The sequence below is a fragment of the Capricornis sumatraensis genome, chromosome 1, assembly GCF_032405125.1.
Source record: "Capricornis sumatraensis isolate serow.1 chromosome 1, serow.2, whole genome shotgun sequence".
NCBI classification, from domain to species: domain Eukaryota; kingdom Metazoa; phylum Chordata; class Mammalia; order Artiodactyla; family Bovidae; genus Capricornis; species Capricornis sumatraensis.
In genome coordinates, this window is record NC_091069.1 from 206,073,612 (window position 1) to 206,095,238 (window position 21,627).

At 37.5% G+C, this 21,627-nt stretch overlaps 1 protein-coding gene across 1 annotated transcript in view; it reads left to right on the plus strand.

Moving 5' to 3' along the window:
- Positions 1 to 21,627, plus strand: part of SERPINI2 (serpin family I member 2) — a 35,823-nt gene that overhangs the window by 14,011 nt on the left and 185 nt on the right. The window contains exons 6-8 of the mRNA XM_068982674.1: positions 10,543 to 10,640; positions 15,102 to 15,188; positions 17,403 to 17,492. Of these exons, the coding sequence (XP_068838775.1) occupies positions 10,543 to 10,640; positions 15,102 to 15,188; positions 17,403 to 17,492 (275 nt within the window). The remainder of the gene's footprint in view (positions 1 to 10,542; positions 10,641 to 15,101; positions 15,189 to 17,402; positions 17,493 to 21,627) is intronic.

The window sequence follows — 21,627 nt, forward strand, 5'->3', positions numbered from 1 at the left end:
AGGATCTAGTTAGTTGTTTGAATTGTACTGTCACCAAACATTTGACATATTTTTGTCACCTGTCTTTGCTCCTTTGTAATTGTCTCCTCATCCTGAATCCTGAATCTACTCAAAACGTCTCTTGAGTTCCTTAACTACTGATTTTGTTAAGCAAAAGCCCCAAAGCACTCACTCTGGCCTCCCTTCGGCTGGAGCTTAATGGTCTATCTTCAGAGAATGTTCTTTTCTGACACTCCACCAAGACTCTACCTCTGCTCTGCGGGGACTGCTTCATGGTGATCATCTTACTCCGAAGGTATGTCTCAACTCCCTGTTTCTTAAAGAAAACAATCTATTATGTAAACTCACCTCTCTACACTTCATCTCAAAAATTGTATAAATCTCTGCCAAACTTCTCTTCCTCTATCTTCTTTGATACTCAGGAGAAAGAAGTGTCCTATGCTTTCTTCACCCTAACTCTGGGCTCTTGATCCACATATTTTTAACCATCCTTTTTTTATTAAAAACCTTTCTTTCTTTAACCCCTCTGGCATTACTTTTATTTATTTTTCTCTCTTTCTGTGAAATTTTCCTGCTCCCTGACTTACACATTTTTTTTCTTTCTGTCCCCAGATAATGTTTACCAGATTTCATTTTCAGAAATTTCCTATTCCTACTCTTTCTCTTTTTATTTTTGTTCCTTATATTTCATGTCTCTAATATCCAACTCTTAAGTTCCGATCTCTCTTCTAATTCTCTACTGTCTATAAATCTCTCAGTTCAGTTGCTCAGTTGTGTCCGACTCTTTGCGACCCCATGAATCGCAGCACGCCAGGCCTCCCTGTCCATCACCAACTCCCTGAGTTCACTCAAACTCATGTCCATTGAGTTGGTGATGCCATCCAGCCATCTCATCCTCTGTTGTCCCCTTTTCCTCCTGCCCCCAATCCCTCCCAGCATCAGAGTCTTTTCCAGTGAGTCAACTCTTCGCATGAGGTGGCCAAAGTACTGGAGTTTCAGCTTTAGCATCATTCTTTCCAAAGAACACCCAGGACTGATCTCCTTTGGAATGGACTGGCTGGATCTCCATGCAGTCCAAGGGACTCTACCTGGATGTTAGTTGGTCTTTCAGAGTATTTTTTTAAGCTCCTACTATGTGCCAGACATTGGGTATATAATGGTGTATGTGACAGATAATTTGCTTATTAATCATAGAAATAATAATTTTTGAAATTGTTTATTTTCAAATTTACACCTCTCTCTCTTCCCTTTAGGAAGATTAATAGACAAGGAAATACATAGAAAGCCCTGAGTTTGAGGAGTACCTATACTATGTACTAGCAGTGGGGTCTTAGGAGAGTCACTGATGTTCTGAGTTGTGGTTTTATTAGCACAAAATGGAGATAATGGTATCTATAACCAAGATGGCTCCAGCTATATCAGTCTAGATATCAAATGTCTAGGTAGGAATCTGGTAAGTTCCAAGATCAGTTGACAATAGAAAATATAGGCTTTCACCAGAATTCCCTTCTCTACCACATTAGGAATCCCCACAGCAGTGGTTCATAGTTCACAAATCCATCTAGACTACTGCAGTCTGGACAGCCCTTTTCAAACTTCAAGACCTGTTTTTAGACTCTCCAAACTGTAGCCACGTTTCTCATACAACTTCTCCCATAGTGTGGCCACAGACTTTGCTTTTAATTTCTCCAAGACAACTGCTATGAGTTGAATTATGTGCTTCTCAAATTTGTATGTTGAAATGCTAACTTCCACTACATCAGAATGCTTTCTTATTTGGAGATAGAATCTTTGTAGAAGTAATCAAGTTAAAGTGAAGTCATTAGGGTGGACTCTAATCCCATTTGACTCCTTTATAAAAAGGAGAAATTTAGATTCAAAGATACACAAACAGGGAAGGTGTTGTGAAGAGACACGGGGTGAAGATGGCCATCTACAAGTCAAGGCAAGAGGCTGGAATAGATGTTTTCCTCACAGCTCTCAGAGGAAACCAATCCTGCAGTTGCCTTGATTCTGAACTTCCAAACTACAGAACTGCGAGACAATGGGTTTCTGTTATTTAAGCCACATAGTTTGTGGTAATGTGTTAAGGTAGCCTTTGGCAAGTCTATACAAGACCAACTTTAATGTTTAACTAAAGTCTGCTGCTGCTGGTGCTGCTAAGTTGCTTCAGTCATGTCTGGCTCTGTGTGACCCCATAGACGGCAGCTACTGAAATCTAATATGGGGCTTCCCTGGTGGCTCAGACAGTAAAGAATCTGCCTGCAGTGCAGGAGACCTGGGTTCAACACCTGGGTGGGGAAGATCCCCTGGAGAAGGGAATGGCTACCCACTCCAGTACTCTTGTCTGGAGAATCCCATGGACAGAGGAGCCTGGTAGGGGTCCATGGGGTTGCAAAGAGTCAGACATGACTAACACCACTAAAATATAATAATAAAAAGGGCTTATGAGGTGCAAAGTAATTTAAAACCTGTTTCCAGGGATGAATATTCCTGGTGTAGGCCATTTCTTGTACTTGGAGTCTTCTGTCTGTTACTGTCCTTAGCTTACCATTATCAAGATGTCAGGGCTCACTAATCCTAAAGGGATACCTTTCCCATCTCTATCAGCATTCAGAATCCTCCAACTTTTCCCAGCATAAAAAGAAGATAAGCCAGATTTTCTTCCATCCCCTCTTAGGCTAGATTCCTAGTTACGATTAGAATCTATAGCAGTAGAGTTCAACCCTCGTTACAAATTCCAGACACCAAAGATTTTTTTAATAATGTGGTGGTAGCTTCCATTACGTTATCTCATTACATATGTCTATTCACAGCACAAAGCCTAACAAGTAGAAAATGCTAAATAAGTGACTTATTTTCTTTGTTTGGAAGATATCTGCTCAGCCAGTACCAAATGAGAAAGATTCCTCTGACTTTTTAACTTCCATCCCTCCTATTTCCTTGGTCAGGCCCTTCTCCATGGTGTCTAACCAGTATTTTCTCATTCATCCTTCAGGGTTCCCTTAAATAAATTACATGTAGGTTTCCCAACATATTCAGTTAGAATCAACCATTCCTTATTTTGATTTCCATAATACTTTATGCAGATTTACACTATAGCCTGCATTACATTGCATTTTCATTTCTTCATCACATTCCTGTCTGTCTTATTAAAATGTGAGTTATGTGACAGTGGCAGGCCAGAAGGTCAATGGACTTATGGTCCAGTCCATAGGACAGTGTCTTGCAACATTTTGGCTTCCGAAGTCCCTAACACATTTCATGGTGTGTATTAATAGTATGGTCTTCCCAGGTAGTGCTAGAGGTAAAGAACCCACCTTTCAATGCAGGAGACATAAGAAATGGGAAGATCCCCTGTCAGAAGGATGGCAACTCACTCCAGTATTCTTACCTGGAGAATTCCATGGACAGAGGAGCCTGGCAGGCTACAGTCCATGGGGTCACAAAGAGTCGGACACAACTGAAGTGACTTAGCACATGCACACACATTAATAGTATATGCTGGATAAATATTATTGAGTTAAATTACATGAATATAGTCAAAGAGGTTCTATGTTATTTCCATTTATCTAATTTTAAATATCTCAGAAATCAGAATTCAATTTCTTAGTCACTCTCGGATTCATTCCTTGTGAGGATCTCAGAGAGGCCATCCTCCTTCCCATCCATGCAGCATAACGAATGATAGGATATCAGTTATTTCTTGAGAAACTTCCCTCTAGAGAAATAAAAATGAGATTTTTAAAATTCACAAGACTGAAAATTCTGTTATCAATTATTCAGTCACATTAATACAACATTACATTTAAAATGTATTCCATTTTCTCTAAAAGGATGAGTCTTCTGATTTCTTAAAGGCATGATCTGCTTATGTGTTAAGTTCATGAATAATTTTATTCTATCAGGATGCATGTATTGAATTAAGGTTCCTGAGTGCTCAGATCATGGATTGAAAGTTCTGAAATACATGTCCCTCAAAATGCTTTCTCTCAATAAAAAGAAAATTACCCATTCAAAATATGTGGTCAGTGCAGAAGAGGAGAAGTTGTACAGGCTCAATAAAAACTTTTGGGTGAACTTACAATTTTATATTTTATTATTCAATGCTGTGATCCTTTTATATTTGAATGAATGAATTATGGTTCAAACTGATAGCTAAAGATTTTGACAAAATAGATTAGTCAGCTGTATTAGTTTTCCAGAGCTGTTGTAACAAAGTACCATAAACTAGGTGACTTAACATAAGTTTATTTTCTCAAAGTTCTGGAAGCTGGAAGTCCAAAATCAAGGGGTCAGTAGGACCATGCTTTCTTGGAGATTGTGTGGAATTTTTCCTTGCCTCTGCCTAGCTTCTGGCTGTGGTTTATCATCCTTGGTATTCCTCTTCTTGCAGAGCCATCATGCCAATCTTTCCCTCATGTGGCCATCTTTCTCTAAGTGGTTTCCTCCTTTCTTGTAAGTCATATTGGATAAAGAACTGGCTCTACTCCTGTGTGATCCTTTGATCTGAAACAGATAGATTGCCAGATGTTTCTCCTGCAAAGATAGGTTTATTTGGGGTCAACAGAATTTCGCTTTGGAATCTATAACTATGGCAAGCCACATGCAAGTCCTCCAAAGGCAAGGGAAGGAGAATGATTATATATAGGAGAAGAAAGTTGGGAGGGCTGTAGTAAACAAGGAATCCATGATTTTTCATTGGCTGAGTCCTTCCCAGTAAGGAGGAGGAGTCTTTCTTCTTCTGGTTGGGCTCTGCTATTATCTTCACAAAGCATGTAGGCTCCCCCTTCTGATGTCCCAACTTTCTTTAATTGCTATTTTTGTCTATTAAATTTTTCACATCCTCAACCTAATTATATCTGCACTTCAACACTTAACACCTACTGTGCAAAATTTTGTCACTGTAAAAATAAATAAACAAATGCATCTTTGATGGCAAAATTCAGTAAATGTCATGAAAAGAAAATTAATCATAAGAATGCTTGTATATAAGCAACAGTAGGCAAGAGTGTGTGAATGATTATAATTATTGTTAGAGACAGTATACAAACAGTTCTTCCTCGCTTTGATGCATAACTCATTTAGATTTGAGGCCAATAGGACAGAGCATAGTCTAAAAACACTAGGATGGTTTCTATGTTTACTATTTGTAACATACTGGATACCTAATTTTAGACATTATTCTGCAGTTGTATACTAATAATCACATTACTTTTTTCTAAATTTAATATGAAATTGTATAAGCATCTTAAGAGTTAGATTTCCTAGGTTGATGAGTCTAACACACCCTTATTATGTATCAGATTCTTCACTGCATAAGAAAAGGTTTGAGATTGTGTTTTTATGATTGTGTATATGTGCAAAGTTGATCATTTAATACATGTAAATAAGGTAAATAAGCAAGAAACTTTCATCTACATCCATTTTAACTTTGTAAAGCATTTAATATTTACATTTTAATACGAAATGCTATAATTCTACAGTCTGACTTGGCTATAAATTGTATTCCACAGATAAGGAAACTGTCAGTCAAAAAGTAAATTGATTGACATTCAGTTAAGTTCTGGGAGACAGGTTAGCTCTCATTTCCCTTGGTTCATATCCTCATGATACTATTGGTTTGCTACTTATTAGAAAATGTATTTCCTGTTCAAAAGCAGAGATTGATTGGGACCCCACTATGAACAATGAACTGAGACACGCAAAATGATAGACAGGATTCCTATTGAGAAGATAGTTGCCACTTAGGTGGGGTGGTGCAAGATTTGCACAAGTTTACTAATAATTAAATACTGAAAGAATGGTATAAGTAAGAACTTCAAGGTTCATGGAAACAGAGAGGAGAGAAGGGAGAGAAAGCACCAGAGACTGGAACTGTATAAACAAAGGCTTCAGTGAAAGGAAGGATTTGAACTAGGCTTGTTGTAAACTTGTTGAGTCCGAAGCTATGCCTATTTCCTTTCTTTGATATCATCACAGTGCATGCATCTGAAAAATAGTAGCTGCTCAATTTGTTGCTTTAATTTGAATAGTCATGATGTTTGGGATGTGTTAGAGAGGGAAAGACTGAAGCCCCAAAGATGTTAAGAAACTATTGCAACAATTCAGGCACTCAGTAGTGAGTGCTTAAGGGAGCAGCTTCACTGGGAATGTAAATGGCAGGTGAAGCAGAAAGACATTTATTGAAGTGTATGACTAAGTACATACATACGGGCTAAGAAGGAATAGATTATTCTGAGGTTTTAAGTTTGACTTTATAGGAAAATGAGAAGATATTGACTTATTTTCTTCTTTCGTAGCAGTCCTTAATCTGGGCACCACGGACTTCTAGGATTGTAGAATAGAATTCAGAGTCCCTGAGGCTGTTGAAATTATTAGCAAGTTTATGAGTATTAGGGAGAGTCTTCTTAGTTGTCATTAAGTTTTTGGCAGTCTGAGTCTTTGAACTTGCTAAATACTATACTTTTATTCAAAAGTATAGTGATAACTGGGATTCCCTGGTGGCTCAGACTATAAAGAATCTGCCTATAATGATAGTCCATGAGGTTAGAAAGAGTCCAACACGATTGAGGAACTAACACTATCACTTTACATTCACTTTCATAGTGATGACTAAGCAAGAGCCGCAGTTCTTCAAAGAAGCATCCCTCTTTAAAAATATTGACTGATGTGACATCTCACAGTATCTTTTATCAACTGTTGAAACAAGATTATGGAAAATAGAACATAATATTGTAGACCAAGAGCTTTGTCATCTCCTTACTGAAAAACTGTCTTGCCTAAGATTTTTCTCTTACTGTTAAATGAGAGACTGACAATACCTGCCTCTTAGGGTTGTTGCGAGGAGTTTTATGAGAACATGTTTGCTGCATTTTTAGTACTCAGTATATCTTATAATGTTGGTATTGTTTATTATTATTATTCTCATTCAGCTTTAAACTTTCTTGACAATCCATTATAGTGGATTGCTTTCCCTGTTTGCCATGTCTCACTTAATCACCACCATAAATTTGATAGAAATCTATTTTTAACATTTAGGTTACAGTTGAGATGTAGACAGGTAAATGCCTTGCCAGAGGTCATACAGTTAGCAAATGGCAGAGGCAAAATTGCAGGAGTCAGGAAACGCTTGTGTAAAGTGGGGCAAGCATGAAGGAGGGCGCAGAACAGAGCAAATGGCCAGTGACATGATGAGCAGCTGGGTAAGTTACGTGAGGCAGCGGTGACACAGAGACTCCGAAAGAGATCACACATTCCACAGGACATCATGTTCTTGCTGGGCTAGTAATCCATCCCAGGTTGGCCAGCTTCAGATCTCTGAGTGCATGAGTGTGAACGGTGTGTGTGTGAGAGAATATGACCTCAGGGAAAATGAGGTTGGGTGTGAGAGTAGATAAGTTATGACCAGCTGCAGTGGTGATTACAAAGGTTCATTTACTTTAATCTATCATACACTGATACAAAGCAGAATCCAAGTTTACATTGAACATTGTCCAGATAGGTTTCCTATGTGACAGAAAGCATTTTTAATTCAGCTCTCAAGGCCGATAGAGAGCTTACACACACACACACACACACACACACACACACACACACGAAAGTGATCAGAAACTACTATGCCCTCATATAATAGTCCAAGTTGACCACTGTCAAAGATTGTGTTATTTTTTATCCTTGTGGGCACCCCTAAGACTTGGTTTGGTTGTTTCTAAGCCTGAACCTTTCAGTGACGGCTCAAGGCCACTGTATCAAAACTGGGATTCCAAACAATTAAGGATAGGGACCTTGAAGGAAAACAGCCAAAGACATTTTGTCATATAAGAGTCCTGTGTATAAAGGAGGAGAGACAATAGAAATCCATAGTAGGGCCTGCAGACCAGGAGTGAATCCTTCTTCAAACAGAAATTCTAAATTGTTATCCTTTGTTTTATGCAGCTTGAACTTGTATGAGACCGCTTTAAGCACAATGGTTGCATCTATGGCAGTAAATTGCTGCCTTTTAAGAAGGTGTTATAATATTTACATATGCTAAAACTTTCATTTCATGATTGCTTACTTGGTAATTGTCTATTGAGTCTTTTTGCTGCTCATTCTTTAAGCTTTAGCTGTATTCTTTTGACAATTTTAGAGGAGGGTCAGGGAAAAGAAAGAAAATGAACCACATTTAGAATAAATATTAAGATTCACAAAATTTGGAGGAGGTACATAATAAACACTATACATATATGTATTGGGGCTTCCCAGGTGGTGCTTGTGGTATAGGACCTGACTGCTAGTGCAGGAGACATAAGCGATGTGGTTTGATTCCTGGGTCAGGAAGATCCCCTGGAGAAGGGCATGGCAATCTGCTCCAATATTCTTGCCTGGAGAATCCCCTGGACAGAGGAGCCTGTTGGGTTATTGCACAGAGTCAGGCACAACTGAAGCGACAGCACAGCATAGCATATATATGAATTGATCGAGATTATGATTTTGAATTATATTTTGACTAGAAGGCAGTGGAGGTTAGCACATTAGCTTTAATTGGAATGGACCTGAGTTTGAACTCTAGCCCTGTCTATCTTGTCCTTGGAAATCAACCTCCTCAAAACCTACACTTTCTTATATGTTAATGGGAATGATAATGCTCACTTCCCAGGGTATTTGGTGAAGATTAAAAATTATAATCTATATTAAGAACCTAACACATGGAAGTGCTAATTCACACCTGACTGTTCATGGCTCCAATAATTATGGCTAATTAGAAATTGGCTGTAGATTATATTTTATTAAATGATTGAATAGGTTTCTATCTCTGTAGGTTTCATTGCACTATATTATGAGTAAGACTGTTACTTAAATGACTCTCTGGTATAATTAGGCCTTATTAGAGGTTGTAATAAGTCTTGCAGTATTCTTGTCATTATTCCCAAATCATTGGACTATTATACTAAAAATAGTCAAGTTACAGATGGACTAGAACATTTATCCTCCACCTTTTAGAAGCCCATACTCCATTCTGTAAAAAAAAAAAGTGTGCTAATTAAAACAGAATAAAAGCACAACCCCAAAGTCTCAAAACCATCATGCTACATATTATCTTTCTTAGCAGGAAGTTAAAAAGAAGTTGAAAATGATTGGCATAAAACAAGTTATTTTCATTATCAGTAGGTTTTAACGTGCACATTGTGAGTTGTGCCACAATTATGCACAATTATGCTCTGGAATTATGCAATTCCAGTTAGCTAGGGTTCTGAATGAAATAACATCTTCCAAAAGTACATAATAATTTGCCAAGAAATCATTTAGGCCCAGTAAATTTTTGCTACAGCATGTTCATTGTTTTAAAAATTATAATTATTATAAGAAGCTTGTTCAGTATTTGGCAATTAAAAAAATAATCTAATTAGACTGATTGTGCAAGCTAATTTCTAGCCCCAGATGTGAGCCTGTTAGCTAAGCAAGGTTCCTGTGCTTAAGCAATCATGTCTGCATCCACACCAGAAGGTACCAACCAGGCAAAGGTCCAGCAAGGGAACAGACAGAGCTCCTGGGGCAGGAACCAAGTCCTGGGATTTCCCTGAAGTCGGAAACAGACTTAGCTCCCTGTTGAAGGACTTTATACTCTTTTCTTTCATGAACAAAATTTCCAATCTGGTTATAAAATGTAGATAGATGCTTTTAGCATCTATAAAGTCAATAATCTAGCTTTTTTTTTTTCCTTCCATTTTATTAAAATGGAAGGTGAGAGTCATAGATTGCAGTTAACATGGAATCATAGAAGGTCAGTGCCTGAGAGGATCTTTGAGATTCTTTGGTGAAGTTCCCTCTTCAGGCAAGTGATGCTTGGAGACTTGCGTAGGACCTAGAGTCTTAACTGAGGGCCTTGCATTAGAAGTATTGGCAAGCTCTTTCTTTTTTTCCCCTCCTATAATTTTTTACTCTATTTTACTGGAAAGAAACTTAGTCCCCCTCCCCCTTCAGTCTTTTACCTCTTCTACAGGGTTTATTGGAAAGCTAGATATGTCTGTAAATTGAAGGAAGTCACATCAGCTGTGACAGTGGATATGAAAGGCTCATAGGCTACTAATGCCCCCTTTCTGTACCTCAGTAGCCAGCGATCTTTTTAATGAACTGTTGGCTTCTGTTTCTGCCTCATCTTGGATCTTGGATGCCTGCCAGGAACCATCTTGGATGATGTGAAAAAAACAAAACCTGAGTGTGTACAGTTGCTGGAGGGAAGTTTTACAGTTCTAGGGAAGAAGCCAAATAATCGAAAACTTAGAACTCTTACCCTGTTTTGTTGGGTAATTGTTACCTCAAAAAATAGAGTATTTTCTTCTCCTTTCCCAAGTAACCATTTATCTGGGAAGCAAGTTATTAGCAATTCAAAATTGCTCAGTGGAGTAGTGGGGAAATGGTGTGAAAAATGAGGATAATGAAAACAAAATATTTCACAATAAAATATCTTCCAAGTCATCCATTTTATTAAAAAGAAACCCTTTTGATAGCTAATGTGTACAATGTTTCACAAATTTTCCTCTTCATTTTTTTAAGCAGATTTAAAATAGAACAAAAATTAGACTTCAAAGAAGCTTTGTATTCATTGAATATAACTGAGATATTTAGTGGTGGCTGTGACCTTTCTGGAATAACAGGTAATATGAAAAATTATTCTTATATTATCAAGTAAATATGTCCTCTTAGAAACTGTGTTAACTGACTGATCTTAAAACTGAAAGAGCATTTGGCCCCAGAAATGTCATCATCGTGTCAAGCTGTCTGTAAACAAGCACTCTATTTTGCATTTAAGTAGTTTTACCTAATGAGAGTCAGACAGCATGTTAGAATGTTAGATAAGCTTTCTAACCACACTTACAATGAAACGATGTAGGAAAAGTATTATATGGGGCTTTTATTCCAGCTCTGTTTGTATTTCCTTATCTGAATATTGGGAATTACAAATTTGAGGCTCTCATCTAAGCAGAGCTAATAAAACTCCCAATTTGCAAATGTTAATTTGGTAATATTAGAGCCCGTGAAATAGGCATCTGCAAGCTGTTGGATGATGAACACAGTCTAGAAATTGTAAGGCTGCAGCTTGTAGATTTAGCTTGAGACTGACAACACATCAGAGATGGAGCTTTTATACTAACTGGCACTTGGGAAATTGTGCATGGTTAAGATGCTCTCTTTCACAACAAAGCCCAAGACACTCTTTATTTCTCATCCTGGCAGTACCTACTAGTTCAAAAATAACTAAAGAGAAAAAAAAAACGGACGAAGAGGGACAAATTATCCCGCTATTTTAAATTCTTTTAAATTCAGTCTTCTGTTTTATAAAGAAAAAATAAAGTCCTAATGATACAAGCTTGTCTGTCTGATGGGGTTGGATATCCTAACCTAGGATTATTGTGTATTCCTATATAAAATGTGGGCTTTGGAGAGGTATTCATTAACTTATTCACTTATCAATTATGTGGGTAAGTGAACAGAATGAATGAGTTTTCCTGGTGGAGGAGGTGGGTGGAGTACACAGGTGACATAGATGTTCATTATCACCTTCACACATGATTTAGCTGCCTGTTCTCACACTGACAGATAGATCTGACTTCTTTGACAATTTCATCAGCATCAGGAATGAGGCAGTCAAAATTAAATACTGCAACAGGATTCTGTCTAAGTGTGCCCTGGAATGCAGCCACCTTACCAACTTGAAATAAACCAAGCCATTTTTTAAACACTTCTTCCTCTTAAATTTCTTCCTGGCCTTCGGAAGCTCACTTGCTATATCTTGGGCACTTCAGCCACTTGCTCTGCAAATTCCCAGCAATTTGTGACTTCTATAAAATCTCCTTTTACATCAATAAAATAACCCAAAATGCTTTATAAGAGAATTTGTATAAGAGAATAACCCTGAACAGAAAAGAATAAGTGTCCAACATTTTTTGCTCTGAGTTAACTCTTTGAGTTGATTTAAAGACTTTGGTTCTGTCTTATTGCTTGATATAGAACAACCACAGCCAAAGCTGGCACTATTTCTAGTCTTTAGGAGAACAGTGAATTAATTCCCTGCTATTAGTACTTTTTGTGCAATAAGCATTTGCTAAAGGCTATTGTGGTGGTTCAGTGATAAAGAATTCACCTGCCAAGCAAGACATGCAGGTTCGATCCCTGGGTGGGGAACATTCCCTGGCTAAGGAAATGGCAACCCACTCCAGTATTCTTACCTGGGAAATCCCAAGGACAGAGTAGCCTGGCTGGCTACAGTCTGTGGGGTCTCAAAGAGTTGGAGATGACTGAGTGACTAAAACAACACAAAGGCTACTGTGGATCAGTCCAGTGCTACTGCTATGGGATATTTACACAAAAGAGACACTATCTTATACTCAGATCATCCACAAATTTTGAATGAAATGTTTTTAAAAGAGTTATTTTTGCAACTTTTAGATGAATATTTGACTTATGTCACCCTTAGTAAAATATTTAGCCTTTCTGAACCTCAATTTTCTAATCTATTAAATACACAATATATCCCAGTGGCAGAAATAAAAGGACATATATAAATCACCTTGTTCAACATCTGTTATATAGAAGATGGGCTTCCCTTGTGGCTCAGATGGTAAAGAACTCACCTGCAATGTGGGATACCTGGGTTCTATACCTGGGTAGGGAAAATCCCTTGGAGAAGGGAAAGGCTACCCACTCCAGTATTCTGGCCTGGAGAATTCCATGGACTGTATAGTCCATAGGGTTGCAAAGAGTTGGACATGACTGAGTGACTTTCACTATATAGTAGATACTCAGTAAATGTTAAATGCAAAAAGAAAATTGAGCAAATGGCACATTAATATTTACTTGCACATCTTCTAGCAAAGCTACTGGAAGTTTCTTATCCTCTTAGCTTGATGAAGACATGCTTGAAATCTTCATAGAGAATTAAGGGAAGAAATGATTAAAAAGGTATAGAAATCAGTAAGTTGATGAAGTTCAGATCCTGTGTTCTAATCTAGCATCTTCCAGGTCCTGTTCTTTTTCTAAGACCGTGCCCCCTCTGTAGAAGATGGAATACAGAAGGTCAAATTGCTCACTATACTAGCCAAAGGCTCATTTGGTTTGGTGCCAGTGGTAAACTGCATGCATGAAATTCTCCACTCATTCCCAATCTGCTATTTGGTCTTCATTCTTTGTATGGGCCGCTCAGTCATCTACTCTGTGCTCTATATGGAAATCCTTATTCTAGGCAGTTGTGGGGAAAAAAATGTGCTTATTTGCATGACCTAAAAAGACCACACTCCTGCATTTTAGTTTAACCACGCTCATGATATGGATGCCCCCCTTTCTCCATCTGAATTGTTTCTATCACTGGACATATTCTTAAACATTGATTTATTTATTTGGCAAGTATTTATTATAAGTCAGCTAGCTATCTGCCAGGCAATTTTCAAGAGTTGAATAAAATCCACAAATTCCCTCTCCTAATGATGTTTACATCTGTTAGGGCAGATGGACGATTAACAAGTTATTAATTAATTAAATGATGAGGTGATAGATGGTATGAATTAACTAAAATAGAGTCATGGGATAAAGAGATTAGATCAGATAAGAGCAGAATTAGACACGGTGGAAAGAGAAGATTGCTTTGAGGAAGTGTCATTTTTATTGAGACCTAAGTAACAGGGGGACCCAATCAGGGTAAATTCTGGGAAAAGGGATTTTAAGCAGAGGGACAGATGAGACTAAAGCCTTAATGCTTGACCTTGTAGCTGGAGCTATTGGGTGAGGAAAGGAGGGTAGAAGATGGGATCAGAGGTAATCAAGGGCCCAGACAACACACACACAGTCTGGAGTTATTTTTAGGAAGCCATTTTTTATGCAAATCACCCTTTGATGACTTCTCTCTATCTTGCCTGAGGGGTTTTACTTTTCTGTAAGCTGTTGGAGATGGTTCCCCTTGACTAAATTATTTCTTCATGAAAGCGTTAGTCACACAATCATGTCCAACTCTTGGCGACCCCATGGACTGTAGCCTGCCAGACTCCTCTGTCCATGGGATTCTCCAGCCAATAATACTGGAGTGGGTTGCCATGCCCTCCTCCAGGGGATCTTCCTAACCCAGGGATTGAACCCCAGCGTCCTGAATTACAGAAGATTCTTTACCACCTGAACCACCAGAGTAGCCCTATTTCTTCATAAACTCTTCTAAATCCGGTTGTCTTGATGGAGTCCACCTGCATCACATCAGCTTTCTCTCTCAAGAGGGACAAAACACCTTTATTTCCTCTCTCTTCAAGTGTTAAGGCTCGCCTTGCTTTCTTCCACCCTCTCGCCCTCACTGAACCCACCACCACCTTTCTGTTGTTTCTGTGAGGAACGTTGTCAGGTCTATCTGGTCTTGCCACAGCAAAGACGGCAGATGGCCTCTGAACTTCCGGTTTCACTTCCCCCTTCTCAAGGAGATGCTCCACAGGTCACTATATCAGAAAGGCTTCACACATACATCAGTTTCACCGAGGGGATGAGTGGGGCCTTCTCTCTCAGCTTGTTTCCACAGCAGAACAAAATGTTGTTAGGACACTGTCTTACACTGAGAAATTTGACAGGTTTTAAAGCCTAGCTCTGAAGTGATTTTGGAACAGATGACACAAAAGCCCTATAGACTTTTATCACCTCACCAGTCTTGAAGGAAAGTAAATTTTGTTCTAAACTCAGATCAAAACCCAATACAGAATTTAAAAGGCAAGTTGGCTTTGAGGTTGAAAACATAGGGTGGGATTAATTCATATCTGTAAAGCCTTTTTCATCTTATCTGTAGACCATGACGAAGGGGAGCAAAACCCTTGGTCCACTGAAATATTTCACTTAGTGGGGTACCTGACTTGTGGTTGATCCCTTTCTATCTTTACCTTTCATATCTGAGCTAAACTTGGTCTCTTCATGTTTTCTCTATATCATCTCTGCAAGAACTAAACCTAAACCACCTTTATCTCTAGAAAATTAACCAACTTGGAAAGAATTTTTTTTCCCCTTTTTCTTTGTTCATTTGAAAATGTAATGGGATCCAATAAGTAATGGTTCTGAGTTTTAACCCTTAAATGCACTTTCATGTTTTCTAACAGATTCTTCAGAGGTGTATGTTTCCCGAGTAATGCAACAAGTTTTCTTTGAGATAAATGAAGAAGGCAGTGAAGTTGCAACATCAACTGGTAGGACAAATGATGTCACAGGAAGCCAGAAGGAAGGAATGGGGAAAATGAGCATGAGGATGCTGGCACTTTGTGGCTCTCTGACCTCCTTTTCCCCTCCTGCTGTTCAGTACACTATAGGAAGGGCAAAGTGGTTATTTAAGCTATTTATGCATATGTGTGGCTGGAGTTTAAGGCAAAAAAAAAAAAAAAAAAAAAAAAAAAAAGAGAGAGAGAGAGAGAGAGAAGGGACGGATATCTACTGATACCTATTTATTTGTGAACTGAATTACCTGCCCAATAGCAGTCAGGCTCAAACCTGAAATCATGATTGCTCAAGAATATTCACTCTTAAGTGAATTCACTCATTTCATTCTTCCTCTGTACTCTTAGTTCCTCTTTTTCTAATTTGATTCTTGTTGTTGTGTCTATGGCAGTGGCTCTCAAACTTAGCTGCGTGTGAGAGTTAGCTGAAAAGCTTTTAAAAATTCTGTGCCCAGCCTAGAATACTGAATATTGAATATCCAATTGAATATTGAACACCCTAAAATATTGAATCAGTATCTCTGGTGATGAGATTTAGCCTTCAGTATTTTCTTACGTTTTCCTAAGTGATGACAATGTGCATTAAAGGTTGAGAACTACGGCTCTCCAGCAACTTGCAGCTTATCCTTGGTACTATGAGTATAATGCATAGACCAGCAGCATCAGCATCATTCTGGAACTTATTAGAAATGCAGAAGCTCGGGCCCAACTCCAGACTGACTGATCCAGCATCTGCATTTTCCAAGGTCTCTTGGTGACTTGTGTGAACATTACAGTTTAGGAGCCGCTCTTTTATATCTCCTTGAACAAGTGGCGTTTTGAATAGTATCTATGCTGCATAAAAGTAATACTCAACAAATAATTGGAGAAAAAGCCTTAAATTCAATTAAAAATGGGAAGGCAACTTTAATGAATTCCTCGTAAACGTATTTTAATTTTTCAGACTATTTGGATTTTAGCCAGTATATAAAAGATATATCCTTTTAAATAGTCATATTGTTAAATTTATATCCACATTATTAATTTCTTGATTAATTTATAATGCTATGTAATGCCAATCAGAGAAGGCAATGGCACCCTACTCCAGTACTCTTGCCTGGAAAATCCCATGGGTGGAGGAGCCTGGTAGGCTGCAGTCCATGGTGTTGCTAAGAGTCAGACACTACTGAGCGACTTCACTTTCACTTTTCACTTTTATGCATTGGAGAAGGAAATGGCAACCCGCTCCAGTGTTCTTGCCTGGAGAATCCCAGGCACAGGGGAGCCTGGTGGGCTTCCATCTATGGGGTTGCACAGAGTCGGACACGACTGAAGTGACTTAGCAGCTAGCAGCAATGCCAATGGATTTTGACTTCTGGGTGGGGCACACTGGGCTCCCTACTGTTTTGTCATCTCCTAAAGGGCTCCTGTATGGGCTATTATAATCCTTAGAGAAATCAAAGGTGGTATTGGTGTGAAGTTGCTAGTTCATGAAGACAAATTTTCCACTTGCTTTTACATAGAACTGGAAGAGTCCTTATACATCATTGTCTGATCCTCTCATTATGTTGGTGATAAAACAGACCCATGTGTGGAGCGGTTTGCCTAAGGTCATATTAGTAAGAAACAGTAGGGTTTGGACTGAAACCATATTTCCTGACTTCAGGTTCAGAGATCTGCCGTAGCCCAAGGCCTCTTGTTTTTAGTATAGAGTTCTCTAAGAGGAGGTAACAATCATTAAGGGATCAGCAGTGACCCTGATGTATCACCTTTGTTAGTGTGAGTATTTTGACTTTCAGGCATCTCCTCAGTGGATTTACAAGATACCTGCATAGGAATTAGGAGTTCAAACATTATCAAGTAAATTATCTAATGTAAATAAAAAGTGAGCAGAAAGTTACTGCTTAAAAGATGACATTTTCAGCTGCTTTCACTAAATTGAATCTAGTATCTGGCTTTCTTCTTCATTGAGCATAAAGTGTGAAGTTAGAATTATTCCATGAATAATCCAATATCTTTCCTCTGCTCTTCAATTTTTAGATTTATTCCAAATTTCTCTGTATCTACAAAATGGTTATTTTTCCACATGTCAACTCCTCAAACAAAAATGGCCTTTCCTGTCTACAAAAAATATTGTGACTATTATGGATATATTTTCTTTACTGATCTTTCAATGTGAACATCTAAATAACTCTTGTCTCTATTTCATAGGCATAAACACACCTGTGATCATGAGTCTGTCACGGAATCAATTTATAGCAAATCATCCATTTCTGTTTATTATGAAGAATAACCCAACAGGTACCTTTTTGAGAATTCCCTGGGGGAACTGTTTAAGTTCAATAGACCTAGTCTATTGAATCTGTTAGAATCTTGCTGTTAATCACAGTCTGTTCCAGCTGCAAATGACAGTCTGAAATCATTTGTTCTTTCCATTTATTGAATTTATTTTAGTTTTTTCCAAAGTTTTTTAGTGACTATTTGTTGAGTGCTTGTTTTGTACTAGGCATTATGTTTTAAGAGATGTCAGTGACCTAATATAGATCAGTACTAGTAATAGTTGCCAAGATAATTTGTATAGGTGCTGGTGATGTTAAATACCAATCTGTACAGTTACCACCATCCAATAAGTCAGATATTTGATGAATAAAGCTGTAGAAACTCAAAGAGAGTTGTGTAGTTTGCCTAAATTCATACAGCTGAAAAGTGGCAGAGTGAAAATAAGACCTGTTTGTCTCAGAAGTCAACTTTCTTTCAGTGGAAGTAGAACTCGGAATTTGCACAGTTGTGAAAGGTTTCCTAGGTAGATTCCAAGAATTAGTGACTAGCTATAGGCTCTGAGTGGCAAGGAGGGATCAAACATTATTCCAATTCCCTAATTTGGGCAATTCTAGAAGATTATGCAATTAGGTACAAAAGGTGAGGGTAGTAGTCAGTTGGACTGGCATTACAGACATGGTGGACACATGAACGCAGATGGTCTGGATAGATGTTTTTGCATCTTATGAAATGAAAGAGGCCAGAAGTGTGGATACTGAGGAAGCTTTCTTTAAGTATATATTTAGGACTCCTCAGGAGTCATAACCTGATGACTGTATACCACTGGAAAAGAGATAATATCTTACTCATTTTTGTATCCAGCTCAGAATTTGGCAAAGTGCCCTGCACTTAATATCAGTATCTCTAGAGATTGAACGTTTGGACTTGGGTCCAAGGACCAGTTTAATGAACTAATAATTCTAAGACAAGTCACTATACTTTCTAAGCTATATTTTTCCCACCCTCTATTTGAACATAATATTAGTACTTATGTCATGCTGGGCTGTGCTTAGTTGTGTTCGACTCTTTTCAATCCCGTGGACTGTAGCCAGCCAGGATCCTCTGTCCATGGGGATTGTCCAGGCAAGAATACTGGAGTGGGTTGCCATGCCCTCCTTCAGGGGATCTTCCCAACCCAGGGATCAAACCCAGGTCTCCTGCACTGCAGGTGGTTCTTTACTCTCTGAGCCACCAGTGAAGCCATTATCTCATAGAGGTAAATAAAAGAATATATTAAGCCTGTGACACAGTGCCTGGCACATGATGTTCATTGTGAATACATCAATAAATATACATAAAGGAAGGAAGAAAAGTGGAAAAGTTTCTCTAAATGAATTGATTTACATGGAGAAGAGACATAGTTAATTTCAGAAACTGAATCTGTTAGTTTAACTAGCAATACTGATATTATTTACCCCCTAAGGGATATATCAGTCTCTTTTTTTAGGTTGTGTAAAACTAATACTGAATGACCATTCTGAAAGTTACATCTTGGAAACAATGGGACAGTTTCAGATTTGCTGAGGCTTCAATTCTATAGGGGATGAATCAGTGTTACGACATAGTCGTATGTCATTTGATTTACACATCCTTAACCTTAGGATATCTCTAATTTCTTACCATTAGTATGTAATTATTGAGTATGCAGAACAGAAAGAACTGAAGCTGCACTGGTCATCAATGCTCAAGGAAATATGGCATTTAGAATAATATCTGACTCTTTATTTTCCAAGTTGATGACTGAGGGGCAAAGGATATGTAATAGCTATCGGTTAAATTGTAGTGAAAATTCAAATGAATTCACTTATTTACTTATTTGTGATAATGCTTAAGTGTCAAGCCCTTAATGACAATTTCCACTGTTTTATGATCTTTATTGTAATGAGACTTTCTAAACTAGGGTTAACTCCCCTAAAGTATTGTTTCAAATGAATGGCCACTCATTTATAGGAGGATGTAAATTGTTGCCATATATAATGTAGAATGGCCGATTATCTTAAGACAATACTCGTTCAGTGATTTATTTATTTTTCCTTTCACAAACGAACTGAAGAAATCTTTGGGATTAATGAAGCTGGTGATTTACCAGTGAACTACCAAATGGCATAATGATTTATATAAAATATATTCATTTGACAGTTCCTGAAGTATGAGAATGAATGATTTTAGTTTTAGTAAAACCAATTTTTACCTAGATTTTAAAAATTCCTTTGGTAAAACAACCTTCTTATGTAAAATCCATACATTACTTATATTTTCCTATCAGTATTTAACTTCCTATTATATATACATTTCAGTATGCTCATCCAAACCTTTTACTGAGCCAGACTTCCAGGGAAATGAAGAACAATTCTTCTTCTTTAAGGATGAGGGTATAGGACAGCATTACAGACTTTCTGAAGAAGGTTGTGAAAAATGCTACATGAAATGTGCCATTTTCCAGAAAGTAGTGAATCATGGTTGGTTTTGAAACTGACAGTGCTCCATACATAACAACAACAAAATATTGTGTTTAGAAGTTTTTCAGGTCCTGGGTTGAGGGGAGAAGCGGACTGCAGGGTATTCATTAAAAAAATCTTTTTTTCTAGGCTGTTAGCTTTGGTTATGCTATTGTATTTTTTAGATTATGAACTAAAAAACTGCTTCTGACAGAGATGTTTTATAGCTATATTATTAAATATGAGGGATACCTCTTTAAGAAGGGGGCATGAAAAGTGGAAACAACAATGAATCTGCTTCAGCCTGCCTCTATACCCATTGAAACTATGTCAAGGAAGATTTAACTAATCTGTCCAGTTTAGTAGTGAGCAGATTGGTGATTGCTTGTAGACTTAATTCAAAATGTGGTTCTCCTTGGTGAGAAAAGCAGATTGAAAAGACTTGGACAAATGGCTTTTATGTATTGTCATATACTTCTGATAGTTTAAAATTTTAAACTATTGTCTTCAATTTATGAGGTTAGTTACTTTAAAAACTCTTCAAACAAGCATTTCTGGTAAGCATTTTAATGCCATAGAATTACAAATATATAAGAGTTATTGTTGATTCCTCTTGTGACTAAATGCAGTATACAGCCTGGGGAAGTTATTTATGTATGCATATTTATCTGAAAAAAAGGAGTATTTGTTTTCCTGTATTGTTGGAATTATTTTGAGATTTTTGTGACAAAGTATTATTAATTATAATCATAAAAAGAAGAAAAAAAAAACCTGCTAGGGATTATGTCTATTTCTGTGTTAACTGGCTTTTTTAAGACTGTGTCTTTGGACTGAACAATAAAGAGTTCATGAAGAAAGGCTGTTCCTTTTTACTTCATTTCTGCCATTGTTATTTCAATACTTGTAAGTGTAATGTTCATTCACTTTAAAATTATGTAAAATTTTATTTTGTAACTTTTGAAATGAATCTTTATTATCTATGTGTTTAAAGGAGGTAACCCAAAGCAACACGACATTGAGCCATTCAAGCCATTTTATTTACCTTACCCTAGCTGGCAAGAAAGGTGAATGGTTTTTGACATGTCAGTTATTTCTGTTTTGTCCTCTAGTTCATAGTTCCTTTTCACTTGAAAAACACAGAATGGCTGGAAACAGGTGTTTACATTTATGCTGTATACTATATCACTTTGGTGAGGATGTAAAGTATGAGAGATGTGAAAATATTGCCTTTAGCAGTAAGCTTTGATTCAGAGCTGAAGGAGGGGAACTGAGAAGCTGCACTTTTAACCCCAAGGGTTTATATTACATGCATAAAGAGATGACTGCTAATGCCTAAATTTAAAGCGTTTCCTATGCTTATCACCATTTTATTACTCTATGTTTGCCTGACTGAGTCTCTATATTTAGAAGAACACCTCTCTGTCACTTTAATTTTGCTTTCCTTTATGAAAAACAGAACTAGTGCATTTTCCATGACAAGCTGTTGTGGATGTTAATATACTTCATAAATGATCAAAAAGTGATTAATAATGACATAGTCATCTATTTTAGAGAAGTGTTATTTTTGTTATTAGAAGTGTTTGTTTGTTATTAGACATTATCAGTTTACTTTATAAGTAAAAAGACTAAATGGGTTGTTAAAACATTAAGAAGAATTGATTATCATCATTTCTTTCTCC